The 13,727-nt window shown below is 34.1% G+C and overlaps 1 protein-coding gene across 1 annotated transcript in view; it reads left to right on the top strand.

Moving 5' to 3' along the window:
* Positions 1 to 966: 966 nt before the first annotated feature.
* The window catches only part of LOC131995996 (tetra-peptide repeat homeobox protein 1-like), a gene marked incomplete at its 3' end in the record, with an annotated part of 42,356 nt that continues 29,595 nt past the window's right edge, over positions 967 to 13,727 (top strand). Inside the window, exon 1 of the mRNA XM_059365397.1 lies at positions 967 to 1,387. Coding sequence (XP_059221380.1) covers positions 967 to 1,387 — 421 coding nt within the window. The remainder of the gene's footprint in view (positions 1,388 to 13,727) is intronic.

Genomic DNA, 13,727 nt, shown 5'->3' with positions numbered 1-13,727 from the left:
AATATGGATAATGCAATTAACAATTAGGATAACGTTATCCACAATTTGGATAATGTTATCAACAATTTGGGTAATGTTATCCACACCTTGGAAAAAGTTTTCTGCAACGTGGATAATGTTATTCACAAACTGTATAATGCTATCCACAATCTGTGTAATGTTATACACAACCTGGATAATGTTATACACAACGTGGACAATGCCATCCACAACGTGGATAATGCCATCCACGAAGTGGATAATGTTATCTACAACGTAGAAACTTGTTATCAACAATGTCGATAATTTCATCCACAACATGGATATCCACACGATGTGGATAATGTTATCGACAATTTGGATAATGAAATCAATAATTAGAATAACGTTGTTAAAAATTTGGATAATATTATCAACAATTTGGATTATGTCATCCACAACGTGGATAATGTTATCTACAACAAGGATAATATTATCTACAACGTCGAAAATGTTATCCACAACGTAGAAACTTGTTATCAACAATGCCGATTTCATCCACAACATGGATAATCTTATCAACAACATGGAAAATCTTATCTACAACTTGGATAAGCTTATATACACGATGTGGATAAGTTTATCGACTATTTGGATAATGAAATCAGTAATTAGAAAAACGTTGTCAACAATTTGGATAATGTTATCCACACCTTGGAAAATGTTTTTTACAACGTGGATAGTGTTATCCACAAAGTGAATAATCTTAAACCCAACGAAGGTAATCTTACCCTCAACGTGAATAATCTTATCCGCAAGTGATTTATGTCATCCACAATGTTGATAATGTTATCCACAACGTGGATAATGTAATCCAAAACGTGGATTTTGGTATCCACAACATTGGAAATGTAATCCACAACGTGGAAATTTGTAATCAATAACGCGGATAATTTCATCCACAACGTGGATAATGTTATCCACATCTGGAATAATCTAATCCACAACATGGAACATGTTATCCAAAACTTGGATAATGTTATACACAATGTGGATAATATTAGCCACAACGTGGATAATGCTATCCACAACGCGAGTGATGTTACCCACAACGTGGATGATGTGATCCACAAAGCGGGTAATGTTACCCATACCGTGGATAATGCTATCCACAACGTGAATAATGCTATCAACGACGTGGATAAATTTATCCACAACGTGGATAATGCTATTTACGATGTGGATAAAGTTATCCACGACGTGAATACTGCAATCCACAACGTGAATTATTTTGTCTACAACGTGGATTTCGTTGTCTACTACGCGGATAATGCTATCCACAACATGGATTATGTTATCCACAATGTGGATACTGTTGTTCACAACGTGGATAATGTTATCCATAACGTGAATTATGTTTTCGACAAACGTAAATTATCTATTAAGCGGATTATGTTATCCCCAACGTGGATAATCTTATCCACAACGTTTATAACCTTATCCACAATCTTATCCAAAGCGTGGACAGTCCCGCAGAGTGAATAATCTTATCTACAACATGGATTCTTATCCACAACGTGGATAAAGTTATCCATAACGTGAAAAATGTTATCCACAACGTGGATAATGCTATCCACATCGTGGATAATGCTATCCACAACGTGGATAATGCTATCCACAACGTGGATAATGCTATCCACAACGTGGATAATGCTATCCACAACGTGGATAATGCTATCCACAACGTGGATAATGCTATCCACAACGTGGATAATGCTATCCACAACGTGGATAATGCTATCCACAACGTGGATAATGCTATCCACAACGTGGATAATGCTATCCACAACGTGGATAATGCTATCCACAACGTGGATAATGCTATCCACAACGTGGATAATGCTATCCAAAACGTGGATAATTTTTTCCACAACGTGGATTATGTTCTGTTCTGTAAAATTTACTGTATTTGTTATCAGATTTAATTCTTTGTCACTGCACAAGGTAATCGGTTTGATGTTTATTTTACTCATAAATTTAAATTTGTGTTGGTTCTAAACCTTTTTTATAGTTTTTAGAGCGTATATAGTTTTAGAGCGTACTTTATAGTTTTTAGAGCGCACAACAAGCCGATTACTGGCCTAGGTGTATGTCCATAGTGGCATGGGGCGGATTAATATCTGAACCCTCTTTTCAACCTTGCCCTACCGTTTGCAACCAAGTAGTCGAATATGCTTTACCATTACATCTCAGTTACGCCGTGAGGTTTTGCATGCGATTTATTATAAATCGAAAAAAAACATTTATTATAAATCGAAAAACCCTACTGGAAAACGATAAGCCAAAAATATTCATAATTCCGCTAGATTTGAAATATGCTTTATTAAATAATAAAGTCACGATAATCTCTTTCATTGTTTAAACTAATGCATATTTATTTAACGGTGGTTACCAGTTGTTCCATACCGCCAACTATGCGTTGGCTAGCCAAAGAAATGTTTTTGTGTTTAATTTGCTAAATTTTAATTAAAAACACAATTAAATTTTATTTAACAGCAGAAAAATGTGGCATGCCGTGCCTGGTTTTTCATTTAGCTAGGGGAGGTGGGGTAACAGCAAGGAAAGAGAAGAATTCAGATCGTGGTTGACTATATTTTACATTACACCATGGGAAATATTCCCAATATGATTTGATTAGTGGTTGTTGGACAAAGGATGGTTAAGTTTGAACTAAAATAAAGGGAATGGATTGTTGTTCCGTTTCATGGGTATGGGGAGAAGTTTGCAAGCATTTGATGCAGTCTGATTCGGAAATGTCCTTACATACAAATATGGGTCACACAAATGCACAATGTTTGAATACCTTTTTCCATAGTAGCGGTACATAGCCACAATTATTCATAACCATTTACGTGTGAAATTCAATTAGAAGCTTATTTTAAGGGATTTGGATAGGTATATAACGCCAATCAAGTGACACCTCATTCCCATAAACGACGTTAAAAATTTTTTATGGTAAAAATTATTTTTATTGAATTGAGAAAAAAAACATTTTGTTTTTATTCATATTATTGATTTCTTCTTCATTCCCTTTGAGTTTTTCATCAAAACTTCATATACTCGAAATTAACATCAGTTATGAGTGGAAACAAACGCTGAAACCAGTTGACCACGGCATATGTTGAGGCCAAACGAATTATTAAACTTTTTCATTGCTTTGGTGAAAATCAAATTATAAAAATTGAATGATAAGGCAAACACTCATACATTTGCATAACATATGTTTGATATGTGAAAAAATACAACAAATATTTATTTATTTTTTTGCTGATATAGTAAAAACAATGTTGTATGTATATGTGAGAAAACTATCGGAGACCTTATTAACTTTGTAATGCATTTTATATAATGCCACAGAAGGAAAAAAATGAATCTGCATATAAACATTAATTATCCACAAAATACATATTTACGAACATAATATAGTTCTACTACTACACAAATGTTTGTTAATTAAAAGGGTAAACAGAATAAATTCAATGAAAAATATAATCTAAAAATTCAATTATTTTATTTTATTTTCTTTTTATTTTTTGTTATTTTTTTATTTTTGTTATTTTTATTTCTTTTTATTTTTATACCCTCCACCATAAGATGGGGGGTATACTAATTTCGTCATTCTGTTTGTAACTACTCGAAATATTCGTCTGAGACCCCATAAAGTATATATATTCTTGATCGTCGTGACATTTTATATCGATCGAGCCATGTCCGTCTGTCTGTCCGTCCGTCCGTCCGTCTGTCTGTCGAAAGCACGCTAACTTCCGAAGGAGTAAAGCTAGCCGCTTGAAATTTTGCAAAAATATTTCTTATTAGTGTAGGTCGGTTGGTATTGTAAATAGGTCATATCGGTCCATGTTTTGATATAGCTGTCATATAAACCGATCTTGGGTCTTGACTTCTTGAGCCTCTAGAGGGCGCAATTCTTATCCGATTTGAATGAATTTTGGCACGACGTGTTTTGTTATGATATCCAACAACTTTGCCAAGTATGGTTCAAATCGGTCCATAACCTGATATAGCTGTCATATAAACCGATCTTGGGTCTTGACTTCTTGAGCCTCTAGAGTGTGCAATTCTTGTCCGATTGGAATGAAATTTTGCACGACGTGTTTTGCTATGATATCCAACAACTGTGCCAAGTATGGTTTAAATCGGTCTATAACCTGATATATCTGCCATATAAACCGATCATGGGTCTTGACTTCTTGAGCCTCTAGAGGGCGCAATTCTTATCCGATTTAAATGAATTTTAGCACGACGTGTTTTGTTATAATATCCAACAACTGTGCCAAGTATGGTTCAAATCAGTTCATAACCTGATATAGCTGCCATATAAACCGATCTGGGGTCTTGAGTTCTTGAGCCTCTAGAGTGTGCAATTCTTGTCCGATTTGAATGAATTTTTGCACGAAGTATTTTATTATAATATCCAACAACTGTGCTAAGTATAGTACAAATCGGTTCATAACCTGATATAGCTGTCATATAAAAAGATCTGGGGACTTGACTTCTTGAGCTTCTAGAGGGCGCAATTCCTATCCGATTTGGCTGAAATTTTGCATGACGTATTTTATTCTTACTTTCAACAACTGTGTCGAATAAGGTTCAAATCGGTTCATAACCTGATATAGCTGTCATATAAACCGATCTGGGATCTTGACTTCTTGAGCCTCTAGAGGTCGCAATTATTATCCGATTTGCCTGAAATTTTGTACGACGGATTCTCTCATGACCATCAACATACGTGTTTATTATGGTCTGAATGGGTCTATAGCCCGACACAGCTCCCATTTAAATTGATCTCTTTATTTTACTTCTTGAGCCCCCAATGGCCGCAATTCTTATTCGAATTGGCTGACATTTTACACAGGTCTCCAACGTATAATTTAATTGTAGTCCAAACCGGACCATATCTTGATATCGCTCTAATAGCAGAGCAAATCTTTTCTTATATCCTGTTTTGCCTAAGAAGAGATGCCGGGAACTCAACAAATGTATTCCATGGTGGAAGGTATATAAGATACGGCCCGGCCAAACTTAGCACGCTTTTACTTGTTTTATTTTTATTATTTTTATTTCCTTTTATTTTATTTTGTTTTATTTTATTTTATTTTATTTCATTTCAATTAATTTCATTTCAATCCATTTCATTTCATTTCATTTCATTCCTTTTCGTCCTATTTCATTCCATTTCATTTCATTTTATTTCATTTCATTTCAATTCATTTCATTTCATTTCATTTCATTTTATTTCATTTCATTTCATTTCATTTCATTTCATTTCATTTCATTTCATTTCATTTCATTTCATTTCAATTCATTTCACTTCATTCCATTTCATTTCACTTCATTTCATTCCATTTCATTCCATTTCATTCCATTTCACTTCATTTCATTCCATTTCATTCCATTTCATTCCATTTCATTCCATTTCATTCCATTTCATTCCATTTCATTCCATTTCACTTCATTCCATTCCATTTTATTCCATTCCATTTCATTCCATTTCATTCCATTTAATTCTATTTCAATCCATTTCATTCCATTTCATTCCATTTAATTCCATTTCATACCATTTCATTCCATTTCGTCCCATTTCATTGTATTTCATTTCATTCCATTTCATTCCATTTCACATCATTTCATTCCATTTCATATCATTTCATTCCATTTCATATCATTTCATTCCATTTCATTCCATTTCATTTCATTTCATTCCATTTCATGGCATTCCATTTCATCCCATTTCATTCCATTTCATTTCATTTCATTTTATTTCATTCCATTTCATTTCATTCCATTTCATACAATTTCATTCCATTTCGTTTCATTTCACTCCGTTTCATTTTATTTTATTTTATTTTATTTTATTTTATTTTATTTTATTTTATTTTATTTTATTTTATTTTATTTTATTTTATTTTATTTTATTTTATTTTATTTTATTTTATTTTATTTTATTTTATTTTATTTTATTTTATTTTATTTTATTTTATTTTATTTTATTTTATTTTATTTTATTTTATTTTATTTTATTTTATTTTATTTTATTTTATTTTATTTTATTTTATTTTATTTTATTTTATTTTATTTTATTTTATTTTATTTTATTTTATTTTATTTTATTTTATTTTATTTTATTTTATTTTATTTTATTTTATTTTATTTTATTATATTTTATTTTATTGTAAACCTTAAAAGTTCTCTCCTATTATATTTGCATTGATATGCGGGTATTATTTACGATTAAGTTAAAAAAATAAAATAAATATTTAATTAAATTTCGATTAGAGTCGCCATTAATACTTAAAAAAATTCCCAACGCCATTTTCCACATCCTACACATTTTAAATGAATAGGCAGGAATAAATTTCAGTTTTTTTCTATCAAAAACTGCCCTAGGCAGACAATCAAAACTAATGAGGGGCGATTGGCCGGCATTCGTGTCAACCTTTACAAATATTTATATAACTTTATTGCTTTTATATAATTATTGTGGTGTTGCTTTGTTTTGTTTGCATGTTTTTGTGCAGGTTTTCCTTTTTGACTACAGAGGATTTTTTTTGATTTTTTTGTCGTTGGCATTATGATATTTGGGAAATTATTGTCACCAAATAAATATCAATAAATTCAATTAGACCATAAAAAAATCTGTTAAATTATGGAGTAACGGTTGTGGTTAGCGACAGACGACAATGCGGCAAATTTATGCTCTTTGCCGTTTTAGTTTTAATTGCAGCAATTAATTTTAATGGTCAGGGCAAAGGCATCATTGTACAATTTTTTATGTATTGGAATAAATCGTAAAAAAAAGGCCATAAAAGAGAACGTATGTTCAATGTCTTTGGCTTTCTATAAATAAACCAAAGCAAGGAATGTTCTGGAATGGGGGTAGTACAATTGGATCATAAAATCAGTAAGGAAAGGCAAAAGTCTGGCGGTGCCGAGTTTATAATAACCTACACCTACCCTATAGGTACAAAGTGGGAGCTATGTCTAATTCAGAATTCAAATATGTTCAAATTGTAATAACTACGGTTCACAAATGACAACGTTATTGCAAATTACCTAAAATTTGATACTGTGGTACTCGTCGAGAAAAGCGTTGTGCAAAATTTTTGCAAGATTGGTCAAAAAATGTTCTTGCAGTGGCTCTAGAAGTGAAAATCGAACGATATACATATATGACAGCTATATGTAAATCTGAACCGATTTCTATAAAATTCATCTATAATGTCGAGAAGCAAGAGAAAATCCTATCTGCCATATTTCGAGAGAATCGATTAATATATGACCATTTGATTGCAATATTACTGCAAATCGGACGAGAATATATATCTGAGAGCTATGTCTAAATCTAAACTGATTTCGAGCAAACTTTATAGACAATGTGAAAGTCGTCGAGGAAAGCGTTGTACAAAATTTTGGAAAGATTGGTTAATAATGCGCTTGCAGTAGCTCTAGTATTGAAAATCGAGTGATATATATATATGAGCTATATCTAAATCTAAACAGATTTCCATAAAATTCACCAGTAACGTCGAGAGTCATAAGAAAATCCTTCCTGCCAAACATCGAGAGAATCGGTTAACAAATGACCATTTTATTGAATTACTAGCTGACCCGGGCCCGCTCCGCTGCGTCTTCTTTCACTTTATATGGTACAAAAGTTTCCTTTGTATATTTACTATATTTTCGACAATTAAAGAGCTTTTAGTGAAATACCATGCTACGAAATAGTATATCGCTTGACTAACAGTTTAACAATATAAGTGCCTTTATCTGAATCCCATATGATATTTATCAGTCTACGAATTTGAGTATGGATTTAAGGTGTACTCCATTCTTAAAATACTTCATTTCAGCCCGATATTCTCATGTCTGGTGGTCCCCCATATACTTGGCCCTAAAAAATATCAGCATCGTGCTCTTCTCTCAAATACCATTTATTTAGAAACCCCATTGGCCCCAGAAAATTTAACCCGAAAGTGGGTATCAACTCTTGCTCTACCCCCCAATACCTTTCATTTCAGCTCCACATTGACACGGTGGGTAAATATGTCCGATTTAGGGGTGTTTTGGGGATTGGGTTGGTCCCCCAAACACTAGTCCCGGAAAATATATCAGCAACGTGCTCTATTATCATATATCTATATATCATTTATTTGAACCCCATATTGCGATTGGCCTCAAGATTGGATATCAAATTAGTTTTCTAATCTCATTTAAACTCCTTTTTGCAAAAGTCAGCAAATATGTCCGGTTTATTGTATTGGCCTTAAAGACACTTTTCCCCATAGACCCATAGACACTTTTCCCGAATGTTGATATCAGATTCGTGCTTTACTCCCAAAGACCTTTCATTTGAGCGCCATATTGCTATGTCGTAAATTTGTCCCCTTTGGGAATGTTTTTAGGGAGAGGCGGCCCCCCAAACACTTGGTCTAATATTTGGATATCAGATTCGAATTCTACACTCAAATAGTCCTGTTTGGGGGGTGTTTTGGGAAAGGGGTGGACCCCCAGAAACATGGTCCCACATTTGGATATCAGATTCGTATTCTACTCGCAAATACCTTTCATTTGAGTCCCATATTGCCATGGTTGGGAAATATGTCCGATTTAGGGGTGTTTTGAGGCTTGGGGTGGTCCCCCTTGCACTTGGTTCGACAATTGGATATCAGATACGTTTTCTTATCCTAAATACCTTTCATTTGAGTCCCATATTATGGTGATTGGTCTAAATATATGTTTGGTAGGTTTTAGGGTGGGGCAGCCCCCCTAGGTACCCCATCCGAAATTTGGATACCAAATTTTTATTTTTAGGGTCCTTTTTGAGAGCACACAAAATTTCGTTAAATCACTTACCTGAAAATTAGGGTAAGGGGGACGGTCCGCTCCCCCTACAGATATCTAAAAATGTAGTACCCTATTTTCACCACGGGAGCTATATCCATATGGGAGCTATATCCAAATCGGAATCGATTTTGTTCAATTTCAATAGGCTTTGTCTCTAGCTCGAAGAATATGTGCATACTTAATTTGAAGATGATTGGATGAAAATTGTGTGTACACAAATTAACATGGACAGACGGACAGACAGACAGACAGACGGACGTAGGAAGTCAGAAAGTGATTCTGAGTCGATCGGTATACTTATCAGTGGGTCTCTCTCTTCTTTCCTTTTGGGTGTTACAAACTAAATCACTAAGTTATAATACCCTGTACCACAGTATTGGTGTAGGGTATAAAAATTATTGCTCAAAATGCCCTAAATTTGTTCTCTAAAGATTGGTATCTGGAATTCTTTGATTTGCTTTTCTCCATCAATATGTATTTTGTCAAATATGTTGGCAAATTGTGAGAAATTAATGCGCTTCGGTCTGTATTACTCAAATCTATTTGGTTTTTTGCTTTAGTTGACCAATTAAATTCATTTAATTTGTGACCATGTATGTGGAGTGGATCATGGTGCGTATACGTTATAATACCTCATTGATAGATAACTCATACGCACCCTTTTACCACTTTCTTTTATTGGCAAAAAGTTGACCTCCCTTCAAAGAGTTTGTTTTAATTTGTGAACATAAATCATAAATCCAGTTTAAAATAAAGTATGAATAACATTTTGTTCCCCAATTTTTTTTCTTTTCATGGAACCAAACCACCAATTCTTGCACAAATACAAGGGGTTTGTCATCCGCAATATACAGGGAAATACTACAAGTCCAGTTAAGTAAAGCAAACGTTGTCCTCTTTTTGAGATGTGCCAAGTTATAGGTACTATTAGCAAGTCCACTGCAATGGTACAGCTCCACCACCAGGTCCTTTGGCATTTAGGAACAATAATTTTTGTGTGGATAAACCCCAACATTTTTGCATATTGTTGGTCGTTGTCCTTTTGGGGTTGCTGTAGTTGTTGATTTTTTTCCAACAGTGTTTTATTGGGGGATTTTTTTTTTGGTTCGTCTTTCAGCTACCAAAAACCAACCAAAAACATCTGTGGCACTGCAGTGAAAAGGATGGCCAAGATAAGTGCTGATATGTGGTTTAACCGCAACTCCTTTTGGCCGTTATTCACAGCTCAGCCAACGTGCGAACATAAATAATGTCACCGCTCCACGGTCCAGGGCCTGCGTACGCAAGGGTTAAAGGTGGTGAGGGTAACAGACGTTGTTTTTTTTCACTTCGGATTCTCTTTTTGGTTGGGGTGAGAGAGGTCAACATCATAAAGCTCAATTATTTACACGTTCCAAAGGGTCCATTTAGAGCCGCCAAAATGCAAATAGATTCGCAATATCTAATGATGAGTTTTTATTGTTGTTTCGCTCTCTCTCTTTTTTTTTGGGATTTTACAATTATAAACCTGCGTTAATGGGAATTGGATGGACCATTTGGCACCAGACAGACGTAAGCACAGACTGTAAACTAGGGGTTATACGAGAAAAACAAAATGGGCCAATTGTGAAACTCCAAAAAACATGTTGTTTTTATTTCTTTTCTTTTGACTTTTCATCATCCTGGGTATATCTGTAGTAAATTTAATTAAAACGTATTTGTTACCAAATGAGATGGGTTTTTTCCAGGGTTTGCTAATGAGGTGTCTGGCATTTTTTTTGGTTCAGGCCTTTGGTGAATTCATTGGTTCATTGGTTCTGGTTCATAAAAACCGCACAGAAATAAAAAAAAAGAATTTTGTTATTCAAATGAATTGGTAAAATATGCTTTACAAAGGGTGGCGGCATGTATATGCGATAGATGAAACAAATAAAGCAACATGTTAAAAGATAAATTAAATTTTTCGTTTATTTCTCTTTTGAGAGAGAAAAAAAAAGCCAGTGATTCTAACACACAAATCACTGTGGAATGCGTTGAATACCCTACTCCACCACTATGGTACAGGGTATTATAACTTTGGTCATTTGTTTGCAGTGCTAAGAAGCAGACGAAGTAGAACCATTGATAAGCACACCGATAGGTTTAAAATCACATCCTGATTCGATTTAGCTTTGCTCACCTGTCTGTCTGCCGGTCCATGTATTCTTGTGATCAAGGTGCAGAAGGAAGAACGGTCCAAGGACGAACGCTATTAAATTTGAACAAAATCGGATCAGATTTAGATATAGCTCCCATACATATACTTTTATGAAAATTTTACAAAAGGCAAAGTTTCGAAATGCTTAATTTCAATGAACACACACACACATATGAGGAAGTTAAATAAAACGGCCCATGCCAAAATTTGTAAAGATCGGACCAATATTGTGGCTTCTACAGCTTTAAAAGGCCATATCGGGTGAAAAATATATATGGCAGCTATATCTAAATCTGGACCGATTTTTATGGAACTTTGCACACATACAAGAACGTTGCCAAATTTTGTAAGGAGCGGACCAAAATTGTGGCTACTACAGCGTTAAAAGGGCATATCGGATGAAAGATATACATGGAAGCTATATATAAATCTGATCCGATTATGATGAAATTTTGCACACTTATTGGGAAGTCACAAAAAGCACTTCGTGCCAAATTTTGTAAAGATCGGACCAAAATTGTGCCTTCTACTGCCTTTATAGGTCAAATCGGATGTAAGTTATATATGGGAGCTATATCGAAATCTGAACCGATTTCAATAAAATTTTGCACACATATTGCGACATCACACGAAACATTTCATGCCAAATTTGGTAGAGTTCGCACCAAAATTGCGGCTCCTACAGTTATAAAAGGGCATATCGGATGAAAGATATATATGGGAGCTATATCTAAATCTGGACCGATTTTTTTCAAAATCAATAGCGTTCGTCCTTGGACCACAAAAGGACACTTAGGATCTTAGTCCCATAAAAGCCACATTTATTATCCGATTTGCTGAAATTTGGGACGGTGAATTGGGTAAAGCCCATCAAAATTCTTCTTTAATTTGCCCCGGTTCGGTCCAGATTTGGATATAGCTGCCATATAGACCGATCCTCCGATTAAGGGGCTTAGTCCCATAAAAGCTACACTTATTATCCGATTTTGCTGAAATTTGGGACAGTGAATTGGGTAAAGCCCTTCGACATCCTTCGTCAATTTGGCCCAGATCGGTCCAGATTTGCATATAGCTGCCATATAGACCGATCTCTCGGTTTTATATTTTGGGGCCATAAAAGGCGCATTTATTTTCCGATGTCGCTGAAATTTGAGACAGTTAGTTGTGTTAGGCTTTTCGACGTCCTTCTTCAATTTGGCCCAGATCGGTCCTGATTTGAATATAACTGCCATATAGACCGATCTCTCGATTTAAGATTTTGGGTCGTGTTAAGCCCTCGAAATTTTTCTGCAACTTGGCCCAAATCTGTCCAGCTTTGGATATAGCTGCCATGTAGACTAATATCTCGAATTAAAATCTTGGCCCCAAGTCGGAACATAATTCGATATAACTGTTATGGGACATAAGGTATGCAATTTTCACCGGATTTTGATGAAAGATGGTTTACATATATCCCCGAGGTGGTGGGTATCCAAAGTTCGGCCCGGCCGAACTTGACGCCTTTTTACTTGTTGGTAAACGAAAGTTCCTTGCCACTTTATGCCAGGTAAGGGTTTACTCTCAATTTTCATCACTTAATATAAAATAACAAAAAAAGATCACAAAGAAAGTTTCTCTTGCGAGACAATGTCAATAAAATTCTTACAATTTCCATAGAATTTTCACTAAGACTAAGATTTCAATGAAATTTTCTTTAAAGACAAAATTTTTCGAATGAAATTTTCTTTAAAGACAAAATTTTTCCAATGAAATTTTCTTTAAAGACAACATTTTTATGATTTTTTTTTTTCAAAATACAAAATTTCTTTTAAAATAAAATTTTAAAAAATATTTTTTCCCTCAAAAAAATTTTTTAAATTTTCTCTCCCAGTAATTGTTTAATAAAATTTCCTTTAAAATTAAATTACAGTGGAAATGTTCTCAGTAGGCAAGTTTTTTTTCCAATTTGTTTGCGAATAATTGCATAAATTACAAATCCCTTTCAATAGTCCTCGTGCTCTCAGTTTATATGTGAATGAGAACTGCATGTATTAGTGATGTCAATAGATCGTTTAACAATTACAGAAAATTCCTCTGGGTCTTATTTGGATTTTTATTTCAATGAATTTCATGTCGTTGTGTGGAAATTTTTAATCATCATCATTATCCTCACCATCGACAGGGTATGAATAACAAAATCCCGATAAAGATAATGATATGCGGCTATGCAATGAAATGCAATGCGAGACAGACGACCACTAACTGAGTGAGAGTGTATGTGTGTGTGTGTGTGTGTGTGAATGTGTGGTTTTAATTAAATGCAATTAATTATAGTTTAATACATTATTAATCGAGCTATTTTTGTTCTTTTGTTGTTTTGTGTTGTATTGCCGCCACCGATGCTCTTTGCTTTGTTGCGTGGCAGCATGGAAAGTATCCTTAGCGGAATGCCAATATCAAGCATCACTACACACACAAACAACAACACAAGTGCACATCAGTGCCCACCAATACCATGACATGGCTTTATTTCATTGAATTGGCATTCGCAACTCTCTCATTTTTCAATGAAATAGAATCTCTGAGTGAATGGCTATTTAAAATTTAAATGCTTTTGAAAGCGTTAACATTTAATGACTTAAGTATTTGTTAATAATTTTGACATTTCAATTTATAAAGAATGACCATTGGA

Source organism: Stomoxys calcitrans, chromosome 3, assembly GCF_963082655.1.
Source record: "Stomoxys calcitrans chromosome 3, idStoCalc2.1, whole genome shotgun sequence".
Classification (NCBI taxonomy): domain Eukaryota; kingdom Metazoa; phylum Arthropoda; class Insecta; order Diptera; family Muscidae; genus Stomoxys; species Stomoxys calcitrans.
Note: the sequence above shows the minus strand (reverse complement) of the source record. Positions and strands in the feature narration are given on the sequence as shown.